General features: G+C 41.7%; 1 protein-coding gene across 5 annotated transcripts in view; it reads left to right on the top strand.

Moving 5' to 3' along the window:
- pde10a (phosphodiesterase 10A) overlaps positions 1 to 18,035 on the top strand; it is a 452,977-nt gene that overhangs the window by 197,340 nt on the left and 237,602 nt on the right. The window contains exon 1 of one of the 5 annotated variants that reach the window (XM_072581017.1): positions 2,656 to 2,958. The exons of 3 other annotated variants lie outside the window; for them this stretch is intronic. In XM_072581017.1, coding sequence (XP_072437118.1) covers positions 2,892 to 2,958 — 67 coding nt within the window. In that variant the 5' untranslated portion in view covers positions 2,656 to 2,891. Of the gene's footprint in view, positions 1 to 2,655; positions 2,959 to 18,035 lie in introns of those variants that run through there. One more of the 5 variants, XM_072581019.1, reaches the window with a different exon arrangement.

Below are 18,035 nucleotides of genomic sequence, written 5' to 3'. Positions count from 1 at the left end.
CCAAGTACTGAAGAATGTTTTAACTTTTGTAAGTAAAACGTCACAACCTTTTTTAAATTTGGAAAATTGCCCTGAAACGAGGTAGTCCTATTAATAACTGCAATACTGCAAGGCAGACTGTAACATGATCATTTTGTAAATAATTCCAAGATGGTGACCTTTTTTTCCACGTGGACCCCCCTAAACTGCCAATAAATAGAGCACATCCGCCACTATACATATTTGATGCATTTTCAATAGACATTTGTTGCATGCTTGGCAACTTCAAAATGCTTGAGTGAAAACTTCGTAAACAAATATCTACGGCTGTCCTTTTATTTCTAATATCTTTTACAATGCCTGTTATAATATTTGGAATCGCAAAACAGTTAGAACCAGCTTTGCGATTTCAGTCAGTCTTTTAGTGGTTGAAAGATAATGAAAAGGCTGGAGGAGGTGGGGATGGTTGTTGTCAAGTTGTACATTACATAGACATGCTGCTGTATTCATAATCAAATATTTTAATGTTGAATGGCATTTATACATATACATTCGTTTGCCAAGTTTCCATGGTAACACAATAGCTAATAAACTATATGTTCCACTAACACGGCATTTAAGTTCACATTGTGTTAAAGTTACCAGGTGAATAGATTCATGGTTTGACCCAATATCTGGCATGATTAAAAACTTCGTTGCTGAATTGATAGCATTCATGAAAAAAAAAGTTCAGTGTAAATGTTAGGAAATTTGAGTTAAATTAGAGATTCGTAACTGCCTTAGTGGTGCTGGAAGAGCACAGCAGGAGCTTCGAAATCGACGTTTCGGGCAAAAGCCCTTGGATGCTGCCAGAACTGCTGTGCTCTTCCAGCACCACTAATCCAGAATCTGGTTTCCAGCATCTGCAGTCATTGGTTTTACCTTAGAGATTCGTAACGGCGAACGATTACTTCAAATTAAAATATTGCATGTCACGACTTCTAGAATATAAACCAGAATTCATACGGAACTATCCCAGGACATGGTTGAAGTGAATATTATAGATGCGTTCAATGGACAATGCCGTGGGAGGGGATTTGGGGAGATTGGGGGCTGCTGGTGAGGATAGTAGATTTAGATGAGAAAAGATAGGAGGAGGCTACAAATAGAGGATAAACTTGGCAAAGACTTGCTGGATCGAATGACTTGCTTCTATGCTATTTATCTAATGTAAACTACATTTATATGAATCATTTAAATGATTAATCATTTATTTTATTTAAAATTTAAATGTTTCACGACAGCCCGTTCTTATGTTCACAACTTTTGATAGTAGACACTGCCTTATTATTCTTGAGACTCTTTGTCTATTATTTTCCATAAGCTCGGGTACAGACTCTAAAGGCAGTTCAAGCCGAAGAGACTGTGTGGGGCCCAACAGACGTCAGCAATACGTAAATGGCACATCTGCAGGAAATCCCTTATATCGCCTCTCCCACAACACAACACACAGCAAGACATCGCGTTTTTTTCTGTCACATTAACATGAATTACAATGCGGTTTAATGCTCGAAGTCGACACAAACTATGCATCAAAAATGGACCCGCGTTAAAAATGCATGGCTTCCTGTCAAGTATCTTTTTATCAAGATTAAGGGATAGCAAGAGTATTAAGATTGCATATTATCCCTTGGGATTCGTTTTCTTTTAAGTTATCGAAGATAGAAAATCTGTATCAATGTTGAGTTAAGACAGAAAATTAAACACAATTTTAAAAAGATTGATATAATTATTACAGTTTTTATAATAGCTGCATTTGAATGGAACGCTATTTTTACACCTGTAGGGTCTATCCATCAAATGAGACTACCATAGGAGTTCATGCTTTAAAAAATGAAATTAAGGGATTGAATTTCGTAACATTTTGAATTAAAGTTGGCCTCTAACTTTAAATTCTCAGTGCACCGAAACTCAAAAAAACCAGCGTGTTTACGCGAATGCAAAAGCTTTATGCCTTTTACAGCAGATCCGAGCGGGTTTATTAATGAATATTTATGAACAAAGCTTGAGGTTCCCTGCAAGGCTACCTGCACTGTGCTAATGTGCGCCCTGTGTAAACTCACGATTCAAAATACATCCCGAGATAGTTTTTATCTTCTAGCTCATCTTCCATGATGAAGTGAGTAGTTTAGGTAGATAGCTCCTTATTTCCTAACGGGATCATCATGTGCTTGCCGCATTCTGTACTACGCGCGTTCTGACCTCTCTGCAGCAAATTCAGAGAAAAAAAATGTGGTTTGCAAAAGACAGAACAAGGCACGAAGATTAATCATTGCATGCTTATAAGCTCTCTAACTCCTACCATATACATAAAATGTTTCACTCGTCATTTCTTTACAAATTGCTCGTTTATTATCAAAAGTTGATAATTGCAAATGTAAAGTTTCGAGTTTGTAGGATTTTGAATTGTAATGATTTGTTGCAAGAAGAAAGGTACGATTTTTGATTTCGCCAGCCGGCGTGATTCGCTGTGGCGTTAAGGAACTTTGTAAAGAAATGTATGTTTAAAGAAAAACGATGACCTGCAACTTCCGAGTAATGATCACAACAGAGTGGGGAAACACAGTTAAAACCTGAGGGATATCTAAGCCCCGTCCCCTCCCCCTCCCCCCAGCCAGGCAGGCCGGCCGGCCGGCCGGCCTCTGGATGTTGTCCGCCTCTCAGCAACAGATCCGCCCTTTTAGCATCTTCCTCCTCCCCCTGAGCGTTCTCGCTTTTGGAGCCGCCACTTAAAAAGCCATCTCAGGCGTCAGCCCCTCCTGCGGATTAAAACAAGCGGGAAACGGAGCGAAGGAAAGAGCCGGTTCACCCTCCTCCCTCCTCCCTCCCCCCCCCCCACCCCCGTTCTCGGGACCGGCTGGCACCAGAGAGACATGGAGGAGAGAGGGGAGTCTTCCTCCAGCGGCTGCTTGCGGAGGTTCGCCAGCTGCTTCCTCAACAGTATGTGCACAGTACTCCGTTACCTACCGCCGCGTTAGCTCCTTGTTCGCCCCAGGGTCTGGGGGTGGGGGTTCCAGTCAGCGATTCCGGGACAGGGCTGGCCTTAGGAAGACTCTGGTTTGGGCCCAGAAAGTGGGAGATGGGTGTGGGTCCGGTGGAGGGGTCAGTGAATCGGGGGGAGGGGGAAAGACCTGCAGAGTTGGGGGATGATGTAGGAGGATGGGGGGGGGGGCGGGAAAGGTGATGATCCAAAGGGTGAGGTGGGGGTGAAATGGTGGTGTCCCGGAGGGTGGGGTTGTATGGGGTCCCCGGAGAGTGGGGGGTAGGGAAGGTGGTGTCCCAGAGAATTGGGTTGAGGAGAACGTGTCCAATAGAGTGGGGGGGGGGGGGGTCTTTTGTCCTGGAGAGTTGAGGGTGGGCGGTCCTGGGGGGTTACTTGTCCTGGAGAGTAGGGGTGGGTGTGTCCCAAAGGGTGGTGATTGAGATGGGTGGGGGTTGAGTTGTGCGGGACAGTGGAGAATGAGGTGAGGGCGTTATACAGTGGAGGGTGAGGCCATGGAGGGTTAATGGGTGTCCCATAGAGTGGGGGTTGAGTTGGGTGGGAGCTGTGTCGCGAAGAGTGGGGTTTGGGATTGGGCAGGGTATTGAGTTTGGCCTGGAAATTGGGAGGTGGGTGTGAGGGATGAGAATAGGCCAGTCTGGAATGTCGGAGGTGGGGAGGTCTCAACAGTAAGCCAGGGCAGGTGGACATGGAAAGTGGGGGCTGGGGGATATGGGAGTGGGAATTGAATCTAGGATCTGGAGAGCTGAGGGGAGGTGGGGCACTGGGGAGGGGCTGACGGGAGGCAGGGGACTGAGGAGGGTTTGGTGAAGGTGAAGAGTTGGTGGCAGATTGGGAATTTAGCAAGGATGGAGGGGAGATTTAGGGCCGGGGTGTTGTATTAAGGAAGGAAGAGTTGCAGGTAGGAATGTGAGGGTGAGTGACCCCCACCTGGGCTGGGGATGATGGGGGTTTGAGGGTGAGTGACACCCCACCTGGGCTGGGTATGATGGGGGTTTGAGGGTGAGTGACCCCCATCTGGGCTGGGGATGATGGGGGTTTGAGGGTGAGTGACCCCCCACCTGGGCTGGGGATGATGGGGGTTTGAGGGTGAGTGACCCCCACCTGGGCTGGGGATGATGGGGGTTTGAGGGTGAGTGACCCCCATCTGGGCTGGGTATGATGGGGGTTTGAGGGTGAGTGACCCCCACCAGGACTGGGGATGATGGGGGTTTGAGGGTGAGTGACCCCCATCTGGGTTGGGGATGATGGGGGTTTGAGGGTGAGTGACCCCCCACCTGGGTTGGGGATGATGGGGGTTTGAGGGTGAGTGACCCCCCACCTGGGCTGGGGATGATGGGGGTTTGAGGGTGGGTGACCCCCACCTGGGCTGGGGATGATGGGGGTTTGAGGGTGAGTGACCCCCACCTGGACTGGGGATGATGGGGGTTTGAGGGTGAGTGACCCCCATCTGGGCTGGGGATGATGGGGGTGAGTCACCCCGGACTTTGGGGGGACGGGGTTTCAGGGTGAGTAACCCCGGGGCTAGATAATGCGGGGTGGGGGCCTGACGATGTGTTTGTGATGGGGCTGCCCGCTGTGATCTCACGGGTGCCGTGATATCAGGCCGGGCCTGTGTGTCCCGCTCAGGGCAGTGCGGTGTCGGAATCTCCATTTGTCCTTTTCCTGAGACCCCGGGGGGTCTGCTCGGAAGATTGAATCAGTTCGTCATGCTTCGCCCTCCAATGGGTTCTACCCGCTCCATTGATCGCAGCTCAGCAGGATTCAGAACAGCCCGGCGTAGCAAAGGGCGAGCAGCAGCTGGTAACTGCTTTCATTCATCATACTGCCCACTGAACATTAATAACTTCGTATATACAGTATGTTATATAGAAAATAAAACAAAACTTCATATTGAGAAATAGCGATTGCCATGTGAGTGGAGAGTAGGAACAGCCTCCCACCTTGAATTGTCTGTCAGGCCACAGGGACAGAGAAGAGTAACTCTCTCCTCATTGCCGTTCTCAACGAAATGTTTATAACGAGGACGTGGTAGAATCCGAAATGAAGTATAGTATCTTCCAAAACGAAATATTTTGTTTGAAGGGGGAGACATTTGTTGCCCAACAGCATCACTTGTAGCTGAAGTTACTGGCCCTTTAGTAAGTTTGCGTTGTCACAGATCTTTAATTGAGCCTGATTCTTATGAACGAGTATTTTTTTCGAAGAGCAAGTAGAGAAGGGAAGCCTTGACTTTAAAACGGGTGACCGTTTTCACTTGTTTCCCATGTCTTCGTGAAAGTCTCTTGTTGTAGTGACTATAGTCTCTAAACTTCAGCTATGCCTCCGCAGTATTGTATTTGCAATAATTTACTGATGCAAAAAATAGACATTGCTCGATTGACAATTGCCTCAACATACTTTTAAAACGATTAACGTTTCTTTGGGGGTAGCATTTATTTGCACTAGTATTACTTTGTAACAAAATGAGCAGTAGCAGGAACAGGGTGGCTCAGTGGTTAGCACTGTAGCTTCACAGTAGTAGGGTCCTAGGTTCATTTTGGCCTCAGCTGATTGTCTGTGTGGAGTTTGCTCTGGTTTCCTCCTGCAGGCCAGGTGAATTGGCCATGCTAAATTGCCCATAGTGTTAGGTGCATTGGCTAGAGTGAAATGGGTCTGGGTGGGTTACCCTTCAGAGGGTTGCGTTGGGCTGAAGGGCCTGTTTCCATACTGTAGGGAATCCAATCTAATTATTCACTTCTAAGAAGTCTTCATCAATCAGGTATAATATTTTACATGTCATATATTTGGGAATTTCTCTAAATTTGAAAACATGAGTTATTTGCTAGAATACAATTTTAGAGTGACTATTTGCAGCTAATCGGGTGACCATACTCTCTGTGCAAGACTGTCCCTGTAAATAGGTGATCGAATTTTTAGAGCACGGTGCCCGATGAACGATTCCCTTGCTTTTCCTCAGGCAGCCCCGTGGAATTGAGGATGACTTGCTTCCACTTTGGTTGAATAGGTTTTGAGATGGCTGAGAAGTCCATTTACAATTTGATACACAGACTCTGCCATGTACAGAGAAAGTAATGCTTGGAGGGCCAGGTAGATAAGTTGACGAAAGGTTGTGTGTTTAAGCCATCAAATTGATTTTCACCTGTGTTCCCAGCAAAGTCTCTTGATGTTTTTAGTGTCTTCCTAAATAGACCTTTAAGGTGATTATAGGCTTGGGAGCAGAAGTAAACCATTCAGCTCAACAAGGCTGCTCTGTCATTCAATGAGATCTTGACTGATCTGATTATCCTCAACTCTGCCTCCCTGTCTTTTTCCCCACATGCTGATTAAAAATCTGTATATCTTTGCTTTGAATATATTTAACGACCCAGCCTTGACAGCCCTCTGAGCTAAAGATTTCCACAGATTGACCATTCTCATGAGGAAAAAGCCTTTCTCATCTCTGTCTCAAAAGGGCTACTCCTTACTCTGAGATTATGCCTTCTGGTCCTATACTATCCCATGAGGCAGAACCAATATCTCTGCATCCACTCTGTCAAGCCCCCTAAGAATCTTTACATTTCAATGATGTTTCCTAAACCCCAAAGAGTACAAGTCCAACTTAATCTCTTCTCACAAGACAGTCCCTCCATACCTGGAATTTACCTAGTGAATACAAAAAGTGCTGGAAATCACAATGGGTCAGGCAGTATCTGTGGAGAGAGAACAAGCTAACGTTTCAAGTCTAGCTGACTCTTCATCGGCTTTAGGTTTTAGTATAGATTCCAGCATCTGCAGTAATTGATCCTATGTTAATCTCTTGAGTGCTTCTAATGTCACTATATCTTTTGTTGGATAAAAAGAACAGAACTGTTCACAGACATGGTCTGATCAGTGCCTTGTATAATTTTAGAAAGACCTCCCTATTTTTATACTTTATAGCCTTTTTAAACAAAGGGCAACATTTCAGTTGTCTTTCCAATATCCGCTGAATCTGTTTTTTTTGTGATTCCATGATGACTTGGATAGTGTCCGGCTCACTATATATAGGTCAGAGCGTGAACACTTTACTGGAGGTGCACTGATGATGTTATCTATTGTGGTGACGAAACGTCTGCAAACAAACTTACCAGTTCAGTGTGCAAGTCAACAACCTCTTAGATTGGGGTGGTTAAAAGACATTTAGCATGCTTGCCTTCATTGCTCAGTCCTTACAAGGATAGGAGTTTGGAAGTTATGGTGAGATCTGTTCTGGAATATTGTGTTCAGTTCTGGCCATCCAACTGTAGGAAGGATATGATGAAGCTGGACAGGATTCAGAAGAGATTTACCAAGATGTTGCCACATATGGAAGGTTTGAGTTATAAAGATAAACTGGGACTTTTTTTTTTCACTTGAGCGTAGGAGGCTGAGAGGTGACCTGATAGGTCACCTCTCAACCTGATAAAATCATAAGGGGTATAGACCGGGTCAATGGTAGTTTCCCAAGAATGGGGGATTTCAAAATTAGGGGACACATTTTAAAGGTGAGAGGAGGGTGATTTAAACAGAGTGGTTCATGTGTGGAATTAACTTCCTGAGGAAATGGTGGCTATGGGCACAATGACAGTGTTTAAATACATTTGAATAAGTACATGAATACGAGAGGTTTGGAGGGAAATAAGCCAGGCACAGGCAGATGGACTATGTTTGACATTGACTGGTCAGACCAAAGGGTCCGTTTCTGTGCTGTATGACTCTTGTGATTCTCAAATCTCTGAGTACTGCAGTTTCTGCAATTTTTTTTTCTCCATTTAAGTATGTTCAGCTCTTACATTGTTCCTGCTAAAGTCCGTAATCTCTAATTTTCCCACATTATATTCTGTCTGCCAAGGTTTTGCCCGTATGCTTAATCTGCCTATATCCCTCTATAGATTACTTGTGTCATTATCACTACTTGTCTTCCCACTTATTTTTAGCAAATTATCTGCAAATTTAGCTGTAGTCCATTTGCTTTCCTTGTCCATGTCATTAATATATAGTGAAAATTATGGCCCCAGCACTGATTCTTGTGGCACCACCCGAGTTACAGATTACCAACCTGAAAATTCCCCTTTATCCCAACTCTGTCTTCTGTCAGTTCACTCTTTTAGTTGGTCACAGGCCAGAGAATCCCATGAGTTGGCAAGGTTTTTGACATTTTTGAGGACCCATTGAGAATGTCTCTAAAGTTTTCCTGATGCTATCACATTTTCCACACAACAGAGCTGGTTTTCATTGACTAGCACCTCAATGCTGGACATGGCACGTCAGCTTGGGAGTAGGTGCTGTTGTGAACTGCCTTTCTTGCCACCAATTTTGAAGGATCTTGCAAAGGCACTGCTGTGCTACTTCTCTAGTATTTTGAGCTGCGTGCTTTAAGGTTTTCAAGTCTCTGAAGCATATGGGTATACAGGGATCATTGCTGCCCTGGAAACTGTGACTTTATTCTTGCATTTAAGATTCTGGTCCTCTGTCTTACTTTGTCCGAAGGCTGTGTAACATTTTAAAAGTTTGTTCGAGGGATGTGGATGGTGTTGGTTAGGCCAGCATTTATTAGCTTTGAGAAGGTTATGGTGGACTGCTAAAGTTCTTGGGATGTAGGAATGCAAACAGAGCAGATAAGAATGGAGTTCCAGGATTTTGCTTAAATTGTTTTTAACTGAGATGACTAACACTGGACAGCACTCCCAGATGTAGTCTCGTCAACACCATGTATAATTGAAGTAAACTGCCCCAATTTTGTATTTAATTCTTGTTGAAATAAACTATAGCATTCTTTTAATTTTCCTTTTCACTTGCTGCAACTGCAGTTAATCCTTTTGCACTCTGACACCCAGATCTCTCCACAGTGTCTTACTTTGACTTGCTTGAAGGAATCTGGTGTATAAAGTGGGTGTTCCTTCAAAATTGCACTTTAAATTACACCTTCTTAAAGATTGGTTAGGCCACTTTTGGAATATTGTGTGCAATTCTACTCTCCTTCCGATCAGAAGATTGTTGTGAAACTTGAAAGGGTTCAGGAAAGATTTACAAGGATGTTGCCAGGGTTGGAGGATTTGAGCTACAGGGAGAGGTTGAATGGGCAGGGGCTGTTTTTCCCTGAAGCGTCAGAGGCTGAGGGGTGATCTTGTAGAGATTTTTAAAATCATGAGGGGCAGAGATAGTATAAATAGACAAAGTATTTTCCTTGGGGTGTGTGAGTCCAGAACTAGAGGGCATAGGTTCAGGGTGAGAGGGGAAAGATATAAAAGAGATCTAAGGGACAACCTTTTCACGCAGAGGGTGGTACGTGTGTGGAATGAACTGCCAGAGGAAGTGGTGGAGGCTGGTACAATTACAACATTTAAAAGGCATCTGGATGGGTATATGAATAGGAAGGATATGAGCCGGGTGCTGGCAAATGGGACTAGATGAGGTTGGGATATCTGGTCAGCATGGACGAGTTGAACCGAAGTTTCCATGCTGTACATCTCTGACCATATTAGGCAGCTTTATAGCCGTTCATTCCAGTTTATAAGATTATGCCTTTCTAATTAATTCTTGCAATTTAGACCTCCCTTCATTAGGCCAGTATACAAGTCAACGACATTGCTACAGGTTTGGAGTCACATGCATCCAGATCAGATAGAGAAGACAGATTTCCTTCCGTAGAGGATATTAGTGGACAATTGAAAATGGTTTCATGATCATCATTAGACTTTTAATTCCGGATATTACTGATTTCAAATTCAACTATCTACCGTATTCAGGTCTCCAGAATATTGAGTTTCTAGGTTTAGTGCAATAGCAACTCCGGTTGAGGGTCTGGGGAAGTTAGAGCAGGTTTTTAAACCTCTTAACATTTCCTGGATTATATTTAAGTTTAATTGAGTCAGAACCACTGTCCGAAGTTCCAGATGCAGGGAAATTGGACATCAGAATTCTCATTTCTAGGGCAGTTTCATAGAATTCAGCTTTGTCAGGAATTTTGCACGGTGTCAATGCAGCTTACAGCCTGCGCTGCTTCAACAACTTGCTGGTCATCTGTGAAAATAATGGACCAAACAGAATATGTCTTTCTATGTGTGGACAGAAACAAAAAGTAGCCGAGAATTTTGGTGTGCACCTGTATTCAGCAGGCTCTGCATGTGCAACTCTTACTCTGTTGTGTAAATTAGGAGTTTAGTTTGTTTTTGACCAATGGTTTCCACTTTTTACAAGGTTAGCCTTGTCCCTCTTAAGTTAAATTTTGAATGTATTTTCCTAAAGTGGCTGGGAATTTCTTTTTGTGTCCCCTGCAAACTTTGAGAATTGTAATTAAGTTGGTTGTATACAGGATCACTGGAGTCTTTTGCTGTTGCAATAACTGACTGAACACGTTTCACAGTTTTATGGTTAATTTTGTGAATAGATTTGGACAGTTGCTCTGGAAATGAGAGTATAGCAATTAAACCATTATTCAAATCCAACAAGCTGCAGTTGTCCAGTTTGTACTCCCATTTAGAACTGTTGTATTCATGCTACATGGTGATATTGGAATTATGTAAATGAATTCAGAAGATGGAATCTCATTTCATTTTGCTTATCTGGATGTAGTAGAAGCCAAATTACCAAAATTCATTAGCAAGGCCAATACAAAGCTGCACCCATTTTGCACTAATACAAACTCAGATCTGAAATGCAAGTTAGAACCACCTCTTTCCAGCGCATATACCACTGCAGTGACCAACTTTTGGAATAGTCAAATCTCTGACTGGCAAATCCCCTGCTCGACTGATTCCCCTCTTCCCCTCCTGAACTGACTCAACTGTGCTCCCCAACCAACCTGGCCTGACTGTGTCCCTGACCCCCAAACTGGCCAGGCTGAACTGTCCCACTGGTTTCTCTGACTGAGCAATTTCCTGGATCTAGAACTCTCCTTTTCCACATGCAATGTCCAATTCCTCTAAACCTTCAACTCCACCTAATGGCCTGAGACCCCTTTATTTCATCCTTCAAAAGAGGTGTAAGCAGTCCCCATCTGCCACCATCCTTTAGCTGAGTGAACGTTTTTTTTGAACATTGAACAACAACTCGTTTTCCACTTGTTTGTTCCAAGTACTGCTGTTTCCGTGTCAGCTTACGTACACATGAGAAATTATAGCAGATATTATGTGATGGTGTTTGGGATAAGAAATTCTTGAGCTCTTGAAGCCAATGTGCTGAGGTTTAATTGTAGTGCAATTTACTCTCCAGGTTTTACATTCTACAGAGTACGTTCTGGTTAGTTTGGCTTATCCAGCCACTAGATAGATCACTTAAGGTCTGTAGGAACTTTGGATAATTTATTGGAATAATGATTTGACAGAATTTTAATAGAAAACATTTGTCACCCAACAAGCAAAATATTTATAAGGAAACATATTGCAAGATTGCCTTTTAATGTTAACATGTTAGCTGGTGTTTGGCTGTTATTTAAATTTTTCAAGTAGATAATCAGCACAGCATTTTACTCCATATACTGTGTAGTGTTCAACGTCATCATTTAACCCACAATTTGTTTACCATGTTGTTCTATTTATTGATATTCAGTCGATCACCTTTTTGGTTCTAAAGAAAAGTGTGCCCTAAACTGGCTCTCTAAAGCACGGTACAGCATGTGCTGCTGATAAAATGGACATATGTGGTATTAATGGGATTCTAGAATGAATATAAAATCTGGAGTGTAAATTGTCATTGAACTGCCCTGGCTAGATTCATGTGTTTTATGTTTCATGGCTTGTAGGACAAAGTTCTTCAGCTCCTGAGGTTGGTAATAAATATGACACTTGCATATGGATTGAAGTGTGACAAAAATCTTAATGTTAAAATGTAGTTTATTTCAATGTTCCAAATTTTGCTTTGAAAAGAAAATGGTTTGGGGGTTTGTCTTGAAGAAGAATTGCAACTTTTAATGTATTTAAAAAGTTGTCGCACTGTGGACTTTGTGCAAAATGATGAGTAGATGCCCAAGTTCCTGGATCATGCAATTCAACGCTAAACAACCCAAGTCTGAAGTTTTACAATTTGATTTGTGAAATTAAAGTAAGGTGCACCTGCATGATCACGAAAGTATATTGCATGCTGTATTATTGACTCAATAGGCTTGTAATTTGTCTGAGTAATACTGTGTGAGGCACAGCTGTATTACTGTATAAAAAAATCAACACATTCACGCGCTGTATATCATTTATGTGTGAATCACATGACCATTTTGTGTTTTTTAAACACGAAACAATTTAAAATGTACACAAAAATCAGAACTGTGACTGACGGGCTTTACTTAACTCAACTCAAATACAGATTTATAGCTTTAATTCTGCCGCTAAAGTGCAGTCATTAGTTTAAAATTAACTTTTTAAAAATTTTATATGGGGACTGGTTAATTTGAATTATTTCCTTCCTGACTTTGTGTTTGTGGGTTTCAAGTACCTTTTTTCAAAAGTTCTGCAGTTGGAAAAGAAATGTGCTACCAATTATTGAAATGTTATACTGGCCAAACTTGGCATTGTTAAACTGTTAACAACCAGATACAGTTAGGATGTGTGCATTTTGGAGTAATGATAAGCAAAGCTGCCATCACTACTTTGAAATTGATAGTAATTTGTGGAACTATCGCGTACACAGTTAAATAGTGAAAGACAAGAAGTTTCTGTCAGTAAATCTGAATTTCTCTCTTGGTTGTGATGTTTAAATCCCTCCACATTGCAATCAATTTGAAATCATTAATTTGGTTAGAGTTCCATCCTTCATATTGTTATTAAATATCCCTGTCAAGTTTTTCTGTCCATCTGATGAAAAGTTCTAATTTTTAATTTTGATGATTTTTTTTGATATTTCAGCTTTGAAAATGTTCTAACCTGTTTTTACTTTCTGCAAAACTTCTTTAAAAGAAGTTTTTTTTTGGTTTCTGAGAATACTTCAATGTCAGCTCTACTTCCTGACATCATTGTTGCCAGATGCCTGGCTATCCACTTGTTTTGACATCAGATTCAAATTAACATGGAGAACGGTATCATTTGCATCACAGGGAAGTATGTGCAGTACTGCTCCTCAGATGCTGCCTGAACTGCTGTGCTCTTCCATCACCACTAACCAAGTATGTGCAGTAGTTGTATCCCCACCTCTGAACCAGGAGGCCTGGGTTCAAGTCCCACCTGCTCCAGGAATGTGTAATAACATCTCTGAGCTGGTTGATTAGAAAATATCTATAATTTATATCCTACTAGATTCCTGTAGGCATCTTTGATGTTAGTGGCGTCACTGCTCAATGCAATAGTCTCACATCAAAACTTGTTTCTTTTTGCTCAGCATATTAAATGATATAACTTCCTGATGCAAGTGTTGTTAAACACACTTGAGTAGTTGCAAGAAGAAATGGTCTTTGCAAGAAATGTCAATATTCTGTGATCCTATTTTGTGATTAATTGAGGAGTTGTACTGTGGTGTAAGACTCGTGTGTGTGTGTGTGTGAAAGTAAAGTGTGAAAATGTCCCAGTAGTGCATCAGCAAGAATAAAACAGTTGTCTTCTGGAATTTGGATGTACTTGGCATGAGTCAATGTTTGATACAACCAGCAAAAGGAAACTTTGTGCCAGTTGTCATGCATGTCTATCTTCATTCTGAATGGCACATCATTGAACTGAGAGATTGTACAAGTCGTTCTGCTATAACACGTTTTGTTAATGTGAATTTGCTGTAAGGCAATTGACGAATTGGGGACACCGTTTCTAAAGTGTGAACCTTTTTTAATCATGTGTTGGCTGTAATACGATTACATCACCAACACTTTAAGCACTATTTCTAAAGCGTGATTTTTCTAAAATACAGTGATGCACAAGAACATAACCATTGTGTTATGGAAGAACGACCTGTAACTGAAATTATTAGGCAACTGTCTTAGGATAGTCATAATTTGGAGATGCTGGTGTTGGACTGGGGTGTACAAAGTTAAAAATCACACAACACCTGGTTATAGTCCAACAGGTTTAATTGGAAGCGCACTAGCTTTCGGAGCGATGCTCCTTCATCAGGTGATAGTGGAGGGCTCAATCCTAACATAGAATTTATAGCAAAAATTTACAGTGTGATGTAACTGAAATTATACATTGAAAAATTGATTGTCTGTTAAGCCTTTCATCTGTTAGAATACAGTGATAGTTTCATTTCTTTCATGTGTAAATCACAAAACCTTTTTTTTTAAAAAGTTGCATTCTCAGGTTAGCTGTTAACAACGGTAATGGCTAGACAATATGTTAGGATAGGGCTTAGGATAGAGATGAGTGAGCAGCCTCAAGTTCTCCATTACAGGTGAACTTAATTTCTTTGATATTTTCTGCCCAAGAACTAAAATTTGATTCTTAATTGTGCAGTACTGTGTACATCTACTCGTAACCAGCTGTTACTTAATCCTTTTGATGGGAATTAACTGTTGTGTGTGGGAAGATGAAGCAATGTCACTTTCTGTTACTTTAATCAAGTCTGTTAAGAAATGATTGATAATATGGTGTTATCAGATAACGTCATTGCATATTCCACTATTTATGGACCTCAAGAATTTTTACAAAGCATATCCTTTATCTTTCAAGTCATGCTAAGTTGTATTTATTAATGTAAGATGTACAATTTAAAAAATGTTCCCAACTGTTGAATCAGTACTTCATGTTGAGCACCAGTTAGAAGGAAAACAAAGAGTAGGGGTAGCACAGAATGTACTCTTCTTGGAAGACCTCATTGTCTACGACAGCTTGGTTCAGTAACCTGACGACTGAGTTCAGCTGGGCATGTCCAGAAGGACATTCCTGTCAGCAGGGCCTGCGTCTAATAGTGAGAAAAGCACCAAGACAGAAACACTTACTTGGCTTTGCACTCACTAATTGACCTGTCACAGAGGCATGTGTCCATGATCATCACATGGTGATAGAACCTATGCTGATAGAACCTCATTTCATCCTGAGGGACACCTTGCATCGTATGGGTACCACCATCTACCTCAATGGGATAAATTCAGAACACATTCAGTAAAATAAGGCATCCATGAGGCATTTGGGCTGTTGGTAAGAATAGGAACAGAATTGCTTTTGATTACAATTTGTAAACCCTGTGACTTGACATATCTTCGCTCTACCAAGCAAGAGGATCAAAGCTGGTTCACTGAGGAGTGCAGAAGAGTATAACATCAACCAGTTGAAATTGATAGAATGGGAGTGCATGTATGCTAAAAAGCAGAAGTACCATGCAATTGATAATGTAAGGAAGTTTGTTTCTATCCCACCCCCTTACAATAGTTCTTGCACAGCAGGAATTACAAGAACAAATTGCATACTCAAATTGCATACAGTTTGACTCAAACTCAGATTGATGATTGTTTGTTTATTTTAAGGAACTCAAAATTCCTATCTCAGTAAAAATTGTCCTGTAACTTGTCCAGAATTTTTCTCACAATCCTTGAGCAATTTGCTTGAAACTTAATGAACTACCACAGTTCAAACCCTTCCATGATTTGACTGCAACTTGAAAATAACCAGGGTACAAACTGCTTTGATTTGGCTGAAGCTTATTATGACTCATTGCCATTGCTGATTGTGGGCCGGGATCTAGAGATAGCCAGTCTCCATTCAATTGTTCAGCACGTCATTACAGAAGGCAGATTCAAGGTTAACTACAGTATTGTCTTAGTGAAGAGCAAGTATGCTATTTTTATAACCAAAACCTCATGTAAACAGGGCCACTGCAGTATGGCCCCTGGGAAGGCTCCTTCCTGGGCAGTGTGACAGCTAGATGAGTGACATGGAATGTGGTTGAGGAGACCTCCTGTGGAAACCCAGTTGGGAAAGGGAAGCTCTGCCTAGTCGGCTTCAACTCCATCACTCCAAATCCTTTTGCCTCTCCCTGCACCACCTCCTTGTTTCCGGTCTCCTTGACTTCTCTTTCCCAGCCTGCTGATATCAGTGATGCTTCCTGTGATTTATGGCCAGCTGTCATCATTTGGCTGTTTCGACACTTGCAGGGTAACATTTTGGTGTAATCGATCACTTCAATATCTCAAATACATCTCCTATTGTTGTCTTGTTGAATTGTCCGATGTTTAACATGCCTTTTATCTTTGGTTTATTCCACGGCGTAGTGTAGACTGGACAGGAGTGGATAGAAATAATGTTTCCTGAATAGAAAACAGTCCAAACCCTATGGGTCTATGTGGCTTCAGGATTTATGGATGCGTGAATGCTCTCTCTGTACTATTGTTTATGATAATGCCTGTTCCAGTCTTATTGATTTGTGTAAGGCAATAGCAGTTACCTTTCACCATTGTCTGTGATAATGTTACTTGGTGTTTTAATATGCCAGAGTTCACCTGGCATACATTTTTTTGCTATCTTATAATTATCTCCTTTTATACCTGTATAGCTCATCTATATGTTGAGGTTTGGCTATTCGTGTTTTACAGTTTGGGATCATGTCTCTAGTTTGGGATTTTTAGATCTCATGATTTTCCAGATTTGTCCTCCAGCAGAGGCCAACAGTGCAACCAACAGATCAGGTCAAACTTTTTCAATGCTGCACATCAAGTCTTGAATGGTGGTGGACAGTCAGACTATTAACTGGAGTAGGTACGCATTTCCTGTCTTAAATGATATGGAATCTAACTAGCCATTGCTGCTGATGCTTCAGTCCTGTCTTTACATTCTTCAGATGGAATTGTAGAGTGGTTGATCCTGGTAATCCTGTTCTGGAGTTTCCCAGTATCACAGCTGCCAGCCTTCAGCTAGTTCAACTCACTTAATGTGTTATGAAGAAATAACCTGTGTGCTCTGCCACCATTGTAGCTGTTGTAGTTTTCACTAGGCTAGCATGCTGGAAATCAAGCATGATATTCCTAGAGCTGTCACAAAAGTTATATTTTCTCAAAGTTTACCAGATTTACCAATTTCCAATATTCCTTTAAGATCCCAAGTGAACAGAAAGCAAAACTAGTTTTCTCAACATAACAAGAATTACTATTTAGATTCTACCAATAGGTAAACAATAATGAATGTTGATTGTATAACTCTGTGTACTAATCCCTACATAGACATAAACACATGCAGAAAAACTTTGGTGTTATGAGTGGAAGGCAAACCTGAGAAGACCGTTCAGTGATCCTTCTCTCTTTATTCATTGAGATGATCCTTTTGGCTTGCCAGGACTTTTTGACCTCTGTTTCTCTTCTGCAGGTACTTTCACTTGCTTGCAAGAGGCACATAGCAACTGGTTCACAACTAGTATGTGTTTGTGACACAACTTGGGAAAAATCTAACTGTGTGGCAAGCTATCCTCCAATGTTGCACAATAACTGCAAGTTATATACTGCAGCAGCTTCCAAACTCATAAGCTATGTGTGAGTGTATGAGAGAGAGCTGCGTGTGTAAGTTGTATGCTCACACATACACTCCCCCACACACACCCTCTCGTAGACTTTTATTCCTTTACACTCTCTCACACACCCATACACTCTCTCACAGACACTCCTGCCCTCTCCTACAACACGCGCACACACACACATGTTTGTGGGGTGAACTTGTACTTGCAGAATTGCATTTTATATTGCTCAAAAACTGCATGAATCCATGTAAGGTTCTGTAAATCCCTTTTTTAGATTTGAATCAGTCTGATTGTTGGGGCATGGACAACCTCACACAGGGCACCTCACATCTTCAATGCATTATCTGGGCCAACATGGCACCTATTGTTCAAGTTCACTTGAGAATGGAACTTTAAGAAGGTTCTGGGATATATGAAAGAACTGAAACCAACATGCCCATTCCAAAAGAGAGACTTAACAAACAATCCAGGTCTTTTAAAATATATGTCAATTACATCCTATTGTAAACGTTTGCTATAAATTTTGTGTCTTACGATCTTATACTCCACAACCACCTGATGAAGGGGCAGTGCTCCGAAAGTTAGTGCTTCCAAATAAACCTGTTGGGACTATGCCCTGGTGTTACGAGATTTTTAAAATAATTGAGTTTTATATTCC

This window comes from Chiloscyllium punctatum, chromosome 11, assembly GCF_047496795.1.
Source record: "Chiloscyllium punctatum isolate Juve2018m chromosome 11, sChiPun1.3, whole genome shotgun sequence".
NCBI classification, from domain to species: domain Eukaryota; kingdom Metazoa; phylum Chordata; class Chondrichthyes; order Orectolobiformes; family Hemiscylliidae; genus Chiloscyllium; species Chiloscyllium punctatum.
Note: the sequence above shows the minus strand (reverse complement) of the source record. Positions and strands in the feature narration are given on the sequence as shown.